Source organism: Papio anubis, chromosome 2 (assembly GCF_008728515.1).
Source record: "Papio anubis isolate 15944 chromosome 2, Panubis1.0, whole genome shotgun sequence".
Lineage (NCBI taxonomy): Eukaryota > Metazoa > Chordata > Mammalia > Primates > Cercopithecidae > Papio > Papio anubis.
Window position 1 is genome coordinate 33660921 of NC_044977.1, and position 18110 is coordinate 33679030.

Consider the following 18110-nt stretch of genomic DNA (forward strand, 5'->3'; position numbering starts at 1 on the left):
TCAACTCAAATAATCCACCCACCTTGGCCTCCCAAAGTGTTGGGATTATAGGTGTGAGTCACTATAATGGCCTTGCCCATTTTTAAATTGGATTATTTGGGATTTTTTGCTATTGAGTTGTTTGAGTTCCTTACATATTCTGGTTATTAATCCCTTGTCAGATGGCATTTTAGTCCATATGTATATGTTGCTATAAAGGAATACCTGAGGCTGGGTAATTTATTTAAAAAAAGAGGTTTGACTTGCAGTTTTGCCGGCTGTACAAGAAGTATGGCACTAGCATCTGTTTCTAGTGAGGACTTCAGGCTGCTTCCATTCATGATGGAAGGGCAGCTATCATGTGCAGAGATCCAATGGCAAGAGAGGAAAGCAAAAAAAAAGGGGGAGGGAGGTGCTAGATTCTTTTTGACAACCAGCTCTTCGGGAACTAATAGAGTGAGAATGCATTCATTTAGAGAGGATGGTGTTAAGCCCTTCATTAAGCAATCCATCTCCAGGACCCAAATACCTCCCATTAGACCCCACTTCCGTCCAACATCAGATTTCAACATGAAGCGTAGGGGACAAACATCCAAACTATACAGACAGTTTGCAAATACTCTCTCCCATTCTGTGGGTTATCTCTTCACTTGGTTGTTTCCTTTGCTGTGGAGAAGCTTTTTAGCTTGATGTAATCCCAGCTGTCTATTTTCGCTCTGGTTGTCTGTGCTTTTCAGGTCTTACACAAAAAGTCTTTGGCCAGACCAATGGCCTGGAGCATTGTCTCAATGTTTTCTTCTAGTAGTTTCATAGTTTCTGGACTTAGATTTAAATCTATAACCCATTTGGATTTGGTTTTTGTGTATGGTGAGAGAAAAGGGGTCTCATTTCATTCTTCTGCTTATAGTTATACTGTTTTTCTAGCACCACTTACTGAAAGACTGCCCTTTCCCTATTTTATGTTTTTGGCACTTTTGCCAAAGATGAGTTGGTTGTAAATGTGTGGATTTAAATCTGGGTTCTCTGTTCTATTTCATTGGTCTATATGTCTGTTTTTATGCCAGTACCAAGCTGTTTTGGTTACTATAGCTTTGTAATAAATTTTGAAGTCGGGTAGTGTGATGCCTAGAGCTTTGCTCTTTTTGCTCAGTGTTGCTTTGGCTATTCAGGTTCTTCTGTGGTTTCATATAAATATTAGGAATTTTTTTCTATTTCTTTCTTTTTTATTATTATTATACTTTAAGTTCTAGGGTACATGTGAATAACGTGCAGGTTTGTTACATATGTATACTTGTGCCATGTTGGTGTGCTGCACCCATCAACTCGTCAGCACCCATCAACTCGTCATTTACGTCAGGTATAACTCCCAATGCAATCCCTCCCCCCTCCCCCTCCTCATGATAGGCCCCGGTGTGTGATGTTCCCCTTCCCGAGTCCAAGTGATCTCATTGTTCAGTTCCCACCTATGAGTGAGAACATGCGGTGTTTGGTTTTCTGTTCTTGCGATAGTTTGCTGAGAATGATGGTTTCCAGCTGCACCCATGTCCCTACAAAGGACACGAACTCATCCTTTTTTATGGCTGCATAGTATTCCATGGTGTATATGTGCCACATTTTCTTAATCCAGTCTGTCACTGATGGACATTTGGGTTGATTCCAAGTCTTTGCTATTGTGAATAGTGCTGCAATAAACATACGTGTGCATGTGTCTTTATAGCACCATGATTTATAATCCTTTGGGTATATACCCAGTAATGGGATGGCTGGGTCATATGGTACTTCTAGTTCTAGATCCTTGAGGAATCGCCATACTGTTTTCCATAATGGTTGAACTAGTTTACAATCCCACCAACAGTGTAAAAGTGTATTTTTTTTTCTATTTCTATGAAGAATGTTGTTGGTACTTTGATAGAGATTGCATTGAATCTGTAAATTGCTTTGGGTAATATTGCCATTTTAACTGTATGAAGTCTTCCAGCACATAAGCATGGCATATCTTTCTATATGTTTGTGTCCTCTTCAACTTCTTTCCTCAGTGTTTTATAGTTTTCCTTATATAGATCTTTCACTTCCTTGGTTAAATTGGTTCCCAGGTATTTTATTTTCTTTGTAGCTAGTTAAGGTGGGATTGCTTTCTTGATTTCTTTTTCAGATGTTTCACTGTTGGTGTATATATTAATAAATGCTACTGATTTTTTAATGCTGATTTTGTATTCTGCAACTTTACTGAATTTGTCAGATCTAACAGTTTTTTTGGTGTAGTCTTTAGGTTTTTTTAAGCATAAGATCATGTCATCCGTGAACAAGGCTAATTTGGCTTCTTCCTTTTCAATTTGGATACTTTTTTTTTTTTTTTTAAAGACAGGGTTTCCATGTCACCCAGGTGGTCTTGAACTCTTGGCCTCAAATGATCCTTCCATATTGGCCTCCCAAAGCCCTGGGATTATAGCCATGAGCCATCACATCTGGCCTGGATGCCCTTTACTTTTTACTCTTGTCTAACTGCTCTGGCAAGGACTTGCAGTATTATATTGAATAAAAGTGCTGAAAGTGGGCATTTTGGTCCTGGCCAGGATGTTGAATTTTATCGAATGCCTTTTTTGACATCTCTTGAAATAATAATATGGTTTTTGTTCTTGGTTCTGTTAATGTGATGTATCATGTTTATTGATTTGCATAAGATGAACCATCCTTGGATCCCTGGGATGAATCCCACTTGATCATGGTGAATGATCTTTTCAATGTGTTATTGAATTTGGTTTGCTGGTATTTGGTTGAAGATTTTGCATTTGTGGTCATCAGGAATATGTAGTTTTTTAAATTAATTAATTAATTAATTTTTTTATCATGTCCTTGTTTGGTTTTGGTATCAGGCTAATGCTGGCCTCATAGAATAAGTATGGAAGTATTCTCTCCTCTTCAATTGTTTTTGAAGAAATTGAGTAGAATTTGTATTAGTTCTTCTTTAAATGTTTGGTAGAATTTAGCAGTGAAGCCATTAGGTCCTGGGCTTTTCTTTGATGTGAGACTTTTTATTACAGCTTCAATCTCATTACTCATTATTGGTTTGTTGAGGTTTTCTGTTTCTTCATTGTTCAATCTTGGTAGGTTGTATCTGTCCAGAAATTTATCAATTTCTTCTATGTTTTCCAGTTTATTGATGTGTAGGTGTTCATAATAGTCTCTAGTGATTCTTTGTATTTTTGATGTCTCAGTTGTTATGTCTCCTTTTTCATTTCTGATTTTGAGTCAGAAAAAGTCTCAATTTCATTTATTTCTGCTTAGATTTATATTATTTCCTTTCTTCTAATAATTTGGGGTTTGGTTTGTTCTTGCTTTTCTGTATTTCCTTGAGGAGTACAGTTAACTTATTTTTTGAAGTCTCTCAACTTTTTTGATGTAAGTGTTTATTGCTATAAACTTCTCTCTTAAAAGAAGTGACTGCTTTTACTATAATCCGTAGATTTTGATCTATGGTATTTCCATTTATATTGGTTTCAAGAAAGTTTAAAATTTTTTCTTAATTTCTTAATTGATCCATTGGTTGTTCAGGAGCATGCTGTTTAATTTCCTTGTATCTGTGTAGTTTCTGAAGTTCCTCTTACTGATTCCTGATTTTATTCTGTTGTGGTCCGAAAAGATACTTGGCATAATTTCTGTTTTTTGAATTTGTTGAGAGTTGTTTTGTGGCCTAAGATATGGTCTTATTATGGAGGATGTTCCATGTGCTGATAAAAAGAATGTGTATTCTGCAACAGTTGGGTAAAATGTTCTTTAAATGTCAGACCTATTTGGCCTGGTTTCTGGTTTAACTTTGATGTGTCTTTGTTGATTTTCTTCCTAGATAATTTGTCCACTACTGAGAGTGGCGTGTTGAAGTCCCCTATCATTGTATTGCAGTTATCTCTCCCTTTATTGTTTGTGTTATATACTTGGGTGCTTGATGTTGAGTGCATAGATATTTATAATTGTTATATCCTCTTGCTGAATTGAACTCTTTATCATTATATAATGACCTTCTTTATTTCTCTTTATAGTCTTTGACTTGTAATCAGTTTTATCTAATATAAGTATAGCTATTCCTGCTGTGTTTTTGGTTTCCACTTGCTTGGAATGTCTTTTTCTATCTCCTTCAGTCTATGTATGTCTTTACAGGTGAAGTAGGTGTCTTCTACGCAGCATATAGTTGGATCTTATTTCTTTATTCATCAGCCACTCTATGTCTTTTAATTGGAGAACTGAGTCCATTTGTATTCAGTTATTGATAAGTAAGGACTTACTATGGCAATTTTTTCTTTCCTTGTTTGCTGGTTGTTTTGTAACTCCTGTCTTCCTTTTTTACTGTTTTCCCTTGTGGCAAAACGATTTTCTCTGATAGTTTTAATTTGAATGCCTTTTCTTTTTAGAAATCCTCCAACATTTTGACTTTTTCTTGTCTTAGTTTCCATATTTTATATTACCTATCACTTAGCAGGCTGCTGTAGCTATTATTGTTTTAGGTAGAGTTCTCTTTTTGGCTTCATACTAGAGTTATAAGTTGATTACATACCACAATTACAGTATTAGAGTATTCTGGGTTTGTTGATGTAATTTTACCAGTAGGGTTTCTACTGTCAACTGTTTTCTTTTTGTGTTAGTGTTTTTTTTCTTTCAGACTGAAGAACTCCCTTTAACATTTCTTGTAAGATGGGTCTGGTGTTGGTGAATTCTCTCAGCATTTGTTTTTCTGAGAAGAACTTTCTCTGTCCTTCATATTTGAAATATGGCTTTGATGGATACAGTATTCTGGGATGGCAGTTTTTTTTTTTTTTTTTTCTTTCAGCACTTTGAAAATCTCATCCTGCTCTCTCCTGGCCTGTACAGTTTCTGCTGAGAAGTCTGTTGCCAGATGAATTGGAGCTTCATTATATGTTATTTGCCTCTTTTCTCCTATTGCTTTTAGGATCCTCTTTGTCCTTGACGTTTGAGAGTTTAGGTCAAATTTGTTTGGGGTTCTCTGACTTTCCTATACCTGGATATGTCTTTCTCAAGTTTTGGGAAGTTTCCTATTTTTATTTCTTTGGATAAGCTTTCTACCCTTTGGTCTCATTCAACTCCCTCTTCAACACCAATAATTTTTAGATTAATTTTCTATATCTTGTAGGCTGTCTTCATTCCTTTTCATTCCTTTTTCTTTTCTCTTCTGATATCGTATTTTCAAGTGGCTTGTCTTTGGGCTCACTGATTTTCCACTGCTTGATCCATTTGGCTGTGGAAAACATCTCATGATTTTTCAGTTCAGCAAATGTATTTCTCAGTTCCAAGATTTGTTTGACTTTTTAAATCTTCGTTAAATTTATCTGAAAAATTGCAGAACTGCTTTTCTTTGTTATCTTGAAGATCACTGGGTTTTCTTAAAACTGCTATTTTGAATGTTGGTTAGAGTTTACATTTTGCCTTCTCATTAGGATTAGTCACTGGTTCCCTGCTTTGTCTATCTGGGAAGGTCATGGTTCCCTTTTTGCGGTTTTTGTTTTTTTGAGATAGAGTCTTGCTGAAGTGCCTAGGCTGGAGTGCAGTGGTGCGATCTCAGTTCACTGCAACCTCCACCTTCCAGGTTCAAGCCATTCTCCTGCCTCAGCCTTCCAAGTAGCTGGGACTACAGACGCATACCACCAGGTCTGGCTAATTTTTGTATTTTTATTAAAATGTGGTTTCACCATGTTGGCCAGGCTGGTGTCGAATTCCTGAACTCAGGTGATCCACCCACCTTGGCCTCCCAAAGTGCTGGGATTACAGGTGTAAGCCACCACGCCTGGCCAACTCGCTGTTGTTTCTTGTCTATGCCTTTGTACCGAAGGATTATTTATTTCAGTCTTCTCTGTCTGGCTTGTTTGGTTTTCAGTGGGTATGTTTGATTTGAGATTGTCTGTAATTTACCTGTTTAATTTCTTTTTTGTTCTCCTGCTATGTGGCTGCCTCCTTTATGGCACTAGGTGGTGCTTTAAGCCCCGGTTCATCTTGGCTCTAGTAAACCTTTCTCTTGCTGTCTCAATCTCTCTCTTTCTCTCTAATCTTTTATGTTTTCTACTAAATTATGAGCACCAGGGGCCATATTATTAGGTATTTTTTTATGCTTGGCAAATATGTCTTGATAATTACATGTGGGTGTATTGTACAATAAGTATGATTTAAGTCACCAAGGTAAGGTTTCTTAAGCTGGAGCCCATAAAATCCTTGACACTTTGTGTAAAGTTGTATGTTATATGCATACATGCATTTTCTGGGGTGTAGGTCTGTGACTTTCATTATTACCTATTTCATGTTCATACTGTGGTTAAGAACTATGGTAACAAGACAATATCAGACATATTAGAAATACTGATCCAGCTCAGCTAGATTTATAAAATTTATAGAATTATCTAGAAGTGATATGGATAATGTAAGATTAAAAGTTCTGTTCTTATTGAGAATCATCTTTCTCAATGTTATTTGCAGCTTAAAGGTCAGACCTAAGACCAATAGATGTCTCTCCTTCCTTTCATCCACAGCTCTTCTATACAGTATTCTTTCATTCATATAAAATTGAATATGAACTTTGAATATCAATTTTTAAATGTTAAAGCCCCTTTTAAAGAATGGTGACCTTAAATATTAGTGTCAATCCTACAATAAAGTTCATCTATTCATACATTTACCAAATATTTACTGTGTTACCTATGTACTAAGCACTGTCATATACTGAGAACACAGCAATGAGCAAGATGTGGTGCTTCCACTCTGTTAGGGGGGAACAGGCAATAACATGTAAACAGTAAATTATGTACTTTCAGAGAGTCTTAAGTGCTGTGAAGGAAGTAGCAGTTTAATGGATAGGGTGGTTAGGGAGGTGACATTTAAGCAGAGAGCTAAATGATGAGATCAGGTTATGTGAAGCTCTGAAGCACAAGTAAGCTTTGCTTGTCTGAGGAACACTACAGAAGGCCAGTGGGGCCAGAACATGGTGAACAAAAAGCAAAGTGGGAAGAGGTGAAACCACAGCAATGCTTTTATATCAAGTAGAGACTGGCTGAGAATTTGGTTCTTATTGATTGCATGGATTCCTACATTGATTTCATAACTTCAAATCCTAAATAGGATGACTATCTTACTATTTTATAGTTAAAAATGAGGCCAGGCGCGATGGCTCACACCTGTAATCCTAGCACTTTGGGAGGCTGAGGTGGGTGGATTCCTTGAGGCCAGAGTTTGAGATCAGCCTGGGCAGCATGGTTAAAAAAAAAAACCCCGTCTCTACTAAAAATACAAAAATTAGCTGGGCATGGCAGTACATGCCTTTAAATCCCAGCTACCTGGGAGGCTGAGGCATGAGAATTGCTTGAACCCAGAAGGCAGAGGTTGCAGTGACCTGAGATCCTATTACTACACTCCAGTCTGGGTGACAGAGTAAGACTTTGTCTCAGGGTTAAAAAAAAAAAAAACAGCTAAAAAAACAAAAAAACAGAGGGAGAATTAGAAAAATGGGGAGGAAGACTGATGTAGCAAGAAAAGAATGTTTTAGAGTCAACCTAATTTGGAGTTCAGGGAGCAACCATTTGTTATTTGTATACCTTGGGCAATTCACCTACCTGCCTGTTGCTTATTTCTTTGCCTGAAAATGGAAATAAGGTCATCTCCCCACACCCAAGTTATGACTGCTATCAGATGAGATGGTTTGTGCGAAAGCCCCAAATGAATCTCTCAGTCTGCATACAGTGGCTGAGAAACAGAAAGAAAACGTAGGCAGGCAAAAAGGATGTTTAATAATAATATATCTGCAATGACACTAAACTGAAAAAAAAAAGTTAGTTATTATTTTGGGCCAGCAGTACACTGAGTGAGTTATTATAGTACCCTGTTTAGTGTTCACAGCAATCCATAAGATAGGTTCTGTTGCTATCCTCATTTTATGAAAGAGGAACAGGGAGGCTTTGAAAGGTTATTTGTTCAAAGTCACATAGATATTGAGTCCTAAACTTCAAACGCTAAAGCTCAATCATGTATTCAAAGGGAAATCCTCTGAATACCCTCACTTATTGCTTATTTGTTTTAATTTAGACAAAACTATAATCAACTTGCTTATCTGTTTTCCTACTCCACTGATCTCCAGTATCTGTAACTTAAACAAGGACAAACAGGTTTTGGTGGAGATAGGCACCCTCATGGCAATAAGATAGGAACACTACTACAAGGAACAGAAATAAACACCCATGCACAAACACACCAATAAAAAGAAAACAGCACCAGCCAACATGGTGAAACCCTGTTTCCACTAAAAATACAAAAATTAGCCGGGTGTGGTGGTGTGTGCTAGTTACTTGGGGGGCTGAGGCACGAGAATCGCTTGAGCCCGGGAGGCAGAGGTTGCAGTATCACTCCATTGCACACCAGCCTGGGCAACAGAGCGATGCTGAGAAAAGGAGCACTCTTCTACACCCACACAACAGTCGTCATTACTCAAAAAAAATGGAGGCATCACTGAATACACCCAGCACACTAACTGATGCTCATAAAGAATGACACCAAATCACCACTCCTAAAGGGAAGTGCATAATGAAATTAAGAACATTCTGTCCAAATGCTTAAAACTAGGAAACAAATATAAAACTTACTTATACAGAATACCTTATTTCTCAAAGACACCTGGATTAAATAAAACATAACTGTATTTTAAATACTAATATAGCATATAGTATGATTCCACATATATAAAGTTCCAAACCAGGAAAAACTATAGCATTGAAGGCTGCATACTTAGGAGGAGAGTAAAAAGAAAAGGAAATGTTCATTGTAAACGTCAGAGTAGTTTAGGAGAGACTTGGGAAGGAGCCTGTGTGACAGCAATGTTCAACTTTTTGACCTCAGTGGTGGTGACAAAGGGTGTTCACTTTACAGTCATTTGTTAAGCTGTATTTGTATGATTTCAGCACTTTTCTATATTTGTCATATATTTCACAATAAATAATGTTGAAAGAGAAACTGAACTTAAAAAAGAAAACTATATATGACTAACAAAGAATACAGTACTTTCGCTTAGGTGTGTTTCATATAGGTCACATCATTTTATTCTCTTGCCAGTTTCTGTGAGGCAAAAAGGGCAGGTCTCCTCCTCCTCCCCTTCTCATTTTAAAGATGGGGACCCTGGAGTCCTAGGGGGTTCACCACCTTGCCGGTGAGCCGGGACTCCCACCCCTGCCTGGTGTTTCCAAGTACCCTGCTCTCCTAGCCCCCAGCTCATCTTTGCAGACACATTGTAGGAGCAGAATATATTGCTGAGCAATTGTGAAGTCAGAGAGTGAATTTTCCTCAAGATCAAAACCTCACCTGTCACTGTGCTCCGCTGCAATCTCATGCTTGCCCTGAGAATCGATCTTCACCTCCCTGACCATGTTAAACCAGGCCCTGAAAATCTTCTTCTGAAGAAAATGTACACAAAATTTTCTTACTTCTTCCTGCAGATCAGTCATGTACTGAGGATGAAGACAGAAATAAAAGTGAGAGAAAAAATATCAGTTGACAAAGAATTAGAGCAAATAAACAGCACAAAAGACAGAATTGAAACAGAAATGAAACAAAAGAAACAAATGACACTAGAGACACAAAGAAAAGGATAACCTGGCAGCCAAGATAATATCCTCTATAATGTACCCTAAAAATGGTAACAGAACACATGAGTAGAAACAGGGGTGAGTTTCTAAATCACTTGAGCACTGTGAGACAAGAAACAAGAAATGAGTATAAAAACAAAAGCTGATGGAATGATAACTTACAGTTTATACACACTCCGTGAAACAAACACATGCTTAGTATTTTACACTAATAAAAAATTGACTTGCCATTTTCACATTTATTTCAAAGCAGTGAATGGGATTGACTATTCTTTTGTTCTTGAAAAAACATAATGACCCTGGACATTCTGGATTCCATTTAGTTTTCTTAAATAGGACTGAGCAATGAGATGTATTTAAGGTGCCCTTCCCTATATCCTTACCTGTAGCCAGCTCCAGATGACTCTCTTAAGCAGTATTTGGGAATAAAATTGATCAGCCTGGGCCATCTTTCTAGCCAGACTTTCCTGACTACACTGGAACCAGGTCAGCAGATATTTCCTCTGCAGGAACAAACAGTAATGTTCTTCTGCCACCTGGATAATTTTTTAAATGAGAAATATGATTCCTTACATTTAAAATCATTTAAACAAACACATCACCTTTGGAAATGATGCTATAAAACACATTTAGGCAGTTGGTAGAGAATAATCTGAAGGTACATGCAGCCTGTGTCCTAAAAGCTTTGACTGTTGACCTATTCTATGGAGGTTATAGATTCACATCACGATTGGCCTTTCAATGCCAGCTCCCTGAAGACCACAGTGATTTGCTGGTTATGGAAACGGAACAAACAACCTCTAAGCCATTACTTCACTTCCCCTGAGTTTTGGAGTGGGTAGCTGGCAACATTCTCAGTTTGCTCTCCTGGAGCTTGGACAGCAACTCCACAACAAACCTCTCTTTCTCATGACTTAACCACTGTCTAATTGAGGAAATGCCAATACTTTCAATTAGTGTTGTGGAATGAGCTGTCACCAGCATTGACATTTAGACATTATCAATAAACCACAAAACCATCTGATAGAAAATAACATGAATAATTTAATGTCTTTTCAACTATCATTCTATCAAAATAAACATACAAATCAGAATTTATAGATTTTTAAAAGTAACTGTTATATTCTTTTAAGAGGCAGGAGGGGAAAAGTCTTCTCCCTTAGTCCTCTCCAAACAATGACACATTTTTCTAAGCCTTGTCTAGATATCTGGCACTGTGAATGTGATTGATTCATGTGAGTCTCTTGGAAGTCATATTTATTGGCCAAAATGACCACCACGGAGGTCTCTGTGGCACCAGAGATTTCTGTCTGTCCTGGACTCATCTCAGCAGCCTGAGAGCCAAAAGATGAAATAACATTTTATCTATTTTGAATTTTTAATCATTTAGTTGAATGCACTGGATAAATTTGTTAGGGAAATTTTAGAAATTTCAGTGGTGTTTGATTTCATATATCTCTCTGCAGTAGAGTGAATAACTGTTCTCTCTAATAGAATTATACACCCATACTCTTTGCAATGTGATTTCACAGTTCCTCCCTGTAGAGTGGATGGAGCTCCTTCTCTCCTCAATGACTTTGAGCTTGGCCCTATGATTTGCTTTGGCCAGTGGAATGTGGACATAATATAAGCAGTGGGTTTACATAATTTGGTTTGGCCTTTTGTAGCTCTGAATAGCTGCTGTAACCAGAATGAGAGGCTTGGGGAGAGACCTGAACTCAATCCACAACTGGCCCACAGACATATGAGTGAGAAATAAATACTTGAGTTCTAAGCCACTGATATTTGGGGGTTGTTTGTTACTCAACTTTATCACAGGCAGAAACCTGACCAATGTACCTTATGGTAATAACTCTTCTCTTACTCAAACTGAGAGAAGCTTCTATTCATCTTACCTTGGGGGGATCTCTAATAAAACATTTCCTCTCATTTTTTCCAACCTATTCAATTACAAAGTCCTTCTCTACCTTAGAAGACCAAATCAAAAATTGTATCCAGAACAAATATACACATTCAATTAATTTATCTTTCTGGCTTCAAATCACCAAACCCTCCCCTCCCCCAAGCTTAACTGGGCATCCATCTAATTGGAAAAGTTCATTTTCTAATCTGGGGGGTAATACTGCACCTGGACGTTTTGTTTGCTTTGCATTCTCAATGTCTTCCAAGGCTCTAGACCTTTTTTCCTTAGCAAGACACCTTGATAATGTTCTTTGGCTATTGCTTCCAGCTGCTGGTTCCTCTTAATTCTCTTCTGCTTCTCAAGTTCTTTCTGGAAAAGATTAAAAAGCAAAATGCTATGACAAAAAACGAATGAATTTCATTTCAATGAAAAGCTAATGGATTTAATTTGAACATGTAACCATTGGATGGTGTGTTAATCATGATAACAGAGCTCTGGATAATAGGGCTTTTTCTTTAAAAAAAAAAAAAAGAAGGAAATAATTCTGCTAAGAGGGTCAGGAGAAGCTGGTCATGAGTCTACAAGAATCAGGGCTATGCATATTCTTGGGTTTATTCAGTATTGTTCACAGAAATAATTTACCTCTCACCAAGTTACTAAAAGGTAAAACATCTAGTTAGGAGAGCAATCAGGATTTTTTCCCTCATATGAAAAACCCAGCCATACAGCCACTTCATTTAAACTATGGGATAGAAATTTAATGATACTCCATTAAAAGTCCAGAAGAATATTCTTACTACTAAGCTATTTTTCTTTTTAGGTGAAGAACAGTAAGTCCAGAGGCAAGTTAAAGATAGTTGATCATCATTAAGCTACCTTCCCTCTCCTAAGAAGGAAAAAGATGAACTATTCCTGGTAATACACTGAGAAAAGACACTCCATGACCCTCAAAGAACTGTACCCCTCAGGGGTGTGACCAAGAAAGATGACAAAAACTTAATGATCGACCCTATAGGTATCATTATTTCCTTTATTTCCTTTTTCTCTTGTAATAAAAATAGCTTATAGTAAAGGTGAGAGAAAAAGAAATCTACCCAGAAAGGGTGAGTGGGAGCAAGTGACACCTGCGGTGAAAGACACAAGAGCAACAAAGACTGAAGACTGCTTTCATAGTCGTCATCTTTGCAGCATAAATACACAAACATTTAATTTAAGCTGATTTCCTTTACTTCATATGATTTCACATCAGGAAAAAGGCAGTGGTGAACTGGCTGATCCTGACAAGCTACTTACTGTGCCTGAGCCTTCTGTGAGAGAAACATTACAGAGAGAGCAATGGAACATTTCTAATATGGAAGGAAGAATTGCTCTAATTTTCCAATACAAACTGCCTATTTCTGTACAAGCTCTGAAAAATGAAATGTCCATATTCTCTCAGACATTAAACCAAAATAAGCTTTATACTCTTTATTCCAGGCACTTGAGATACTTGTTGAATGAAATGGCCAGAGAGAAAATTTACAACAATTTTCTCATGCGTAGTAAGAGGAAGCTGAGGGTTAAGTGGGGAGGAAAACAGAAACTGACCCTTCCACATCCACTGAAATGTCCCTGTAGCATTAAGGCAGCAGCTGCATCTTGCAGACAGACATCTAACGCAGATAATAACCTTTGGAGAAGCCCTCAGGCTCAGACAAAAGAACCTGTTCTCATGCACAGATAAGTTACGGTGTAAATATCTCCTAGAATGATAACTATGGCTGGTGTTATCGGCTCCAAAAGGAAAATTATTTTCAGGAGAATTGTGGGGAAAACCAGACTTTTTCAAAGTCTACATTTCCATGGAAAAATATAAAGAAAAACATGAGTTCTGTTTAAGTCAAAATGTTGTATTCTTACACAGCAATTTAATTCAAATGTGTAGCTCCTCCCTCTATTAAGGATTCCTCAATAGAGCTGGTTGTATTTCATTAATAATACATTTTCAATTTCCTTGTATATAAAATGTCTTTAATAGCACCTGCATCCATGATTTACTGTGAGGATTACATGATATGATGCCGTTTTGAGATGGCACTTATAGTGGGGATCTGTGTAGCTAGGGTTTCATAGAATACATAGTTCACTCGGGCTAAAAAGGGATATAAAATCTGGGCTTCTTTCTGAAATAAATGTGTGGCTTTGTCAGCTAGTATGCTTTAGAAGAAAAGCCAGAAATTACAGCTATGTTAAAAAAAAGTACAGGGAAATTGACACTGCCCCAAAACTCTTGGCTTTCTGTCCCTTGTATGCTACTCTCCCTTTGTGCTCTAGAATATATTCCTGCTTACCCACTCCTGTAATTTATACTCTGCTCTTCTGCATCATGAATTTCTCCCTTACTACTGGATTATTCCCATCAGTATGCAAACATGTGCCAGTATCTCCCCTCTTCAAAACAACAACAAAAAAAACAAACAAAACAAACAAACAAACAAAAACTAACAAAAAAGAACTAGAGGCCATGAGTACAGATGCAGATCTCTTTGATCTCATGAGATCCCCATCTATCTCTGATCTCATGAGATCCGCATCTATACTTATGGTCTCTAGTTCCTCACCTATTCTCTCCTCAGCCCACTGGAAATGGGGCTGCTTTCCTAGCACACCACTGAAAGCCCTGTTGCTCTAGGTCATGAATGCTTGCTGGGCTTCCAAATCAAAGAATCATTTATCCGTGCTACTTTTAATTGAACTCAGTAGCATTCAGCCAAATTCACCACTCCCATCACTCCCCTAACAGAAATACTTTTTTCTCTTGGTGTTTTGATTCTAAACTCTCCTGTTCTCTTTCTACCTCACTAGCTCCTCATCCTCTGAATAGCTATTTATAGTCCTTAGGTCTTGATCTTGGACTCTTATCTCTACTCTATCCAGACAGTCTCCCAAGTTGATTACAGCTACTTCCAGAGCATTAAAAACATTGACTTGTTTTTTCACTTCCATACACAATCTTGTCGTCCAGGCTTATATACCCAAGCACATATTGGACATGTTCATTTGGATGTCTAATAGGTATCTCACATTTAACATGCCCCCACTAGACACTGTGGAGGCCGCCTCAGCATCCAGGAGCTCAAATATCAGCTCTTCAGAGAGGTATTTCCCATACTGCTTCCACCAACTATACCACTCTCTCCCTACTTCTTTAGTCATTAATTTGACTAAACTAGCAAATTTCCCCAACTAGCATATAAGCTTTCAGAGGGCAGGGCTGTTATTGGTCTTCTTCATTGCTACATTCTAACATCTAGAACAATGACTATCATGTAGTAAATGCTTTACAGATATTTGTTCAATGTGCAAATATACTTGACAAACAATTATGGAAAACTTTAAATCTTGCCTTGTTTTCTCTGATAAAATTATTTTTTCAACCACAAACTTCAGCTGCCCATCAATCAGAAGTATATATAGCCATAAAAGTTACTGCCTGTTAAGTATAAGCATTTAATAAACATAGAGGGGGTGTTAAGAAGAGGTTAGATTTCTATTTTTGGAAGGTCACTGTGTGAGACCTCTGAGTGGCCACCTTACTGTGGCACCCAACATGCTCTTCTAGCAGGGTCATGGGGACACTAAGCTGTAGCCATGTCTTGCCCCTGTACCACCTCTTGCTGAATATAGAGGATGGGTCTGTCATGGGGGCTTATCCCTGAGGAATTCTTCCAGTTCCTTTATCTAAAATAGTGTCATAGCACCCTATACACACATAACTGGGTTTATCTCATAGTATCTCTCCAAAGAAATATATATGATTCACCAGACACTTTATCATATCAACAGTAGGGTTTTTTATTTACGTCATTAGAAGACATGGTACCTCTGTTGGACAATTTGCTGGTACACTCAATGAGCCAAAAAACTGCCCAAATAGAAGAGGTTAAGCAGAGTTCAACCAAACACATCTAGGATGCAAATGATTTAGAGAAGTCTCAGAAGGCACTTGCTCAGAAGTGCCATTATCTTTTTGATATCCAGAGGAATAACACTACTATGGCCTTGGAGGTTGCTTACTGGGAAAAGCTATATAAAGTATATAAGGAAGTAAAGAATTGCTTGGCAGAACTTAATGCCTCAAAAGGAATAAGACCCATGAAAATCTGAGTGGAGAAGCACATTGTGTAGAGCATCTTTGTCCAGAGGGAAAAGAAGACAATTGCCATGTGCATTTTATATCTAAAGTTGTCCTCAAAGAAGACTCAAGTATAGCCAGTCTATAAATGCATCTATCTCAATTCAGATAGCTCCAGTCAATTAATGGAATGGAAACTAGTCTATGTGACAAACTCTTTGTATCTATTGCTATGAACTGCAGCTTCTAAAAAGAAAATGTTTGGGCTTGGTATAGTGAGAGAAATAAAATGATCTCTTAGTCAGTAATGTACTTTTCACCATTCTTGTTCTGCATAAGTGGTTTTCTTCCAACAAGGAAAAAGCTGGTCAGGCAACGAATTCATGATTTTTTTTGTGAACTGATCAGAGATCTGAAGCTACCCCCAAATCTGGAGAGACAGGCATCTTCAAGGAAGCACAAGACCTAAGCATTTGTTTATCCGAGGCAGAAGCCACTGGATACCATATGAGTGAGTAAGACGATTAAACTAGAAATGTTGGTGAACTGATGGAGGCAGAGAGTGAGTGGGCCAGCAGGAGAAGGTTGAAGCTCCTGGGGATCACAGTCATGTGGGTTCTTCTCATCCCTTTGCAGGCTTTTCTTCTAAGAACCCCACCAGGCTCTCACAGAGAAGATCATGGAGAATCCACAGAAAGTTCCCACCATGGTTCTGGCTGGGGAGAGGCACAGCAGCAACTGCAAAATCTTCCCAGAGCATTCTTCCTTAGGAAACAAAAGTTTTATCTGTCCTAGCAACCACCCCAGTGCACTGGCAGAATAGCACTCCTTCTGAGGGAAGGGCACGCAGGGGATTCTGCCCAGACAAGTCCTCCCTACCTCACTTAGGGGTTGGGGAAGCCTTATTCTCCAGAGGGAAGGTCTTTAAGGTCACAGACTGAGACTGTGGTGGATACCCACTGCAGATAAAGGGAAAAGGGGGGCAGAAAAAAGCTCTACCACTGGAGTAGGAACAGAAGTTACCTGAGTGCCTAAAGCTGTGCATTCCAAACACTGATACTTAATCAGAACACAGAATTCTCCCCATCATCCACACCCTATCACCACAGTTATACAAGCTTCCAATAATAATAGTGGATTACAGCTGGGAGAGCTGTAAACAACAGATTCTCTCTGGGGAGTAGCATAAAAGGAAGACCCAAAACCAAAAGAGGAAGCAAAAACAAAGTCACTAGAAGACAATAAAGTCTCTGGTGTCTACAGCACACAGCAACAAACTTCAATGATGGTGACCATGGCAACAACAAGCTTCAAACATAGCCCAATTCCTGGCTAAATTAGTACAAATCTCCACACTCTAGGCCAACGTGTTGCAGTTTCTATTGCCCGGAACAAAGGTCTGGCCTTCAACAAAAAAATACAAGGCATACCCAAAGATAAGAAGTAAATACACCCTGAAAAGATGAGGCAATCATCAGAACAAGCCTCAGATATGACAGAGATGTTGGAACTATCAGAGAGGGAATTTTAAATAACTTCCAAAAATAATGTTAAATGTTCTAATGGAAAAGGTAGACATCCCAGATCAGATATTTTAGCAGAGACATGGAAACTATAAAAAAAAGATTCAAAACAAAAATGCTAGAAATAAAAAAACACATGGCAATAGAGATAGAAGAGGCACTTCAACTGGCTTACTGCTAGAAGATACAGCCAAGGAAAGAATCAGGTAACCTGACAATATGGTAATGGAAATTACACAAACTGAAAGGCAAAAAGAGTGAAAAACACAATAGTGCATCTGAGAGCTGTGGGACAATATGAAACAATGTAACACTGGCATAACAAATCCCATAAGGAAAATAAAAAGAATGGGGCAAGTGAAATAATTTGAAGAAATAATGGGCAAACATATTCCAAAATCAGTAACAAAACACAAAATAATATATCCAAGAAACTTAAGACCACCAAAGCCAAGACCAAACCAACCAACCAACAAACCAACCAACCAACCAACCATACCTAGACATATCATATTCTGCTAAAAATCAAAGACAAAGTCTTGAAGGTAGCTAAAGGGAAACACCTACTGTCACGAACTGCATGCTTGTGTCCTCCTAAAGTTAACTATGTTGAAGCCCTAACCCCTCTTGTGGCTGTATTTGAACATAGGGCCACTAAAGAAGTAATTAAAGTGAAATGGGGTCCTAGGGTGCAGCCCTAATTGTATAGAATTAATGTCCTTATAAGAAGCAATACCATGGTGCACTTGTTTGCTCTCTCTCGCATGCGCTCTCTCCCTCTCCCACGCGCTGTCTCCCTCTCCCACGCACTCTCTCCCTCTCCCACGCGCTCTCTCCCTCTTCCCTCTCTGTCTCCAAACACAAACACCAAGGAAAGGTTATATGAGGACACAATGAGAAGAAGCCGTCTACAAGCCAAGAAGACCCCTTTCCAAAAGCCAACCATGCAGGCACCCTGATCTTGG

General features: G+C 38.2%; 2 protein-coding genes across 7 annotated transcripts in view; one reads left to right on the forward strand and one right to left on the reverse strand.

Annotated features, from left to right (window-relative positions):
- The window catches only part of ZDHHC23 (zinc finger DHHC-type palmitoyltransferase 23), a 33655-nt gene extending 20701 nt beyond the window's left edge, over positions 1-12954 (forward strand). The window contains exon 6 of the mRNA XM_031663027.1: positions 12329-12954. Coding sequence (XP_031518887.1) covers positions 12329-12342 — 14 coding nt within the window. The 3' untranslated portion in view covers positions 12343-12954. The remainder of the gene's footprint in view (positions 1-12328) is intronic.
- CCDC191 (coiled-coil domain containing 191) overlaps positions 1-18110 on the reverse strand; it is an 88674-nt gene that overhangs the window by 4484 nt on the left and 66080 nt on the right. For 5 of the 6 annotated variants that reach the window (XM_003893944.5, XM_031663026.1, XM_017955165.2 and 2 more), the window contains 3 exons: positions 11734-11877; positions 9989-10141; positions 9322-9467 (listed from right to left, as the gene is read on the reverse strand). In XM_003893944.5, coding sequence (XP_003893993.1) covers positions 9322-9467; positions 9989-10141; positions 11734-11877 — 443 coding nt within the window. Of the gene's footprint in view, positions 1-7413; positions 7717-9321; positions 9468-9988; positions 10142-11733; positions 11878-18110 lie in introns of those variants that run through there. The other variant, XM_017955166.3, reaches the window with a different exon arrangement.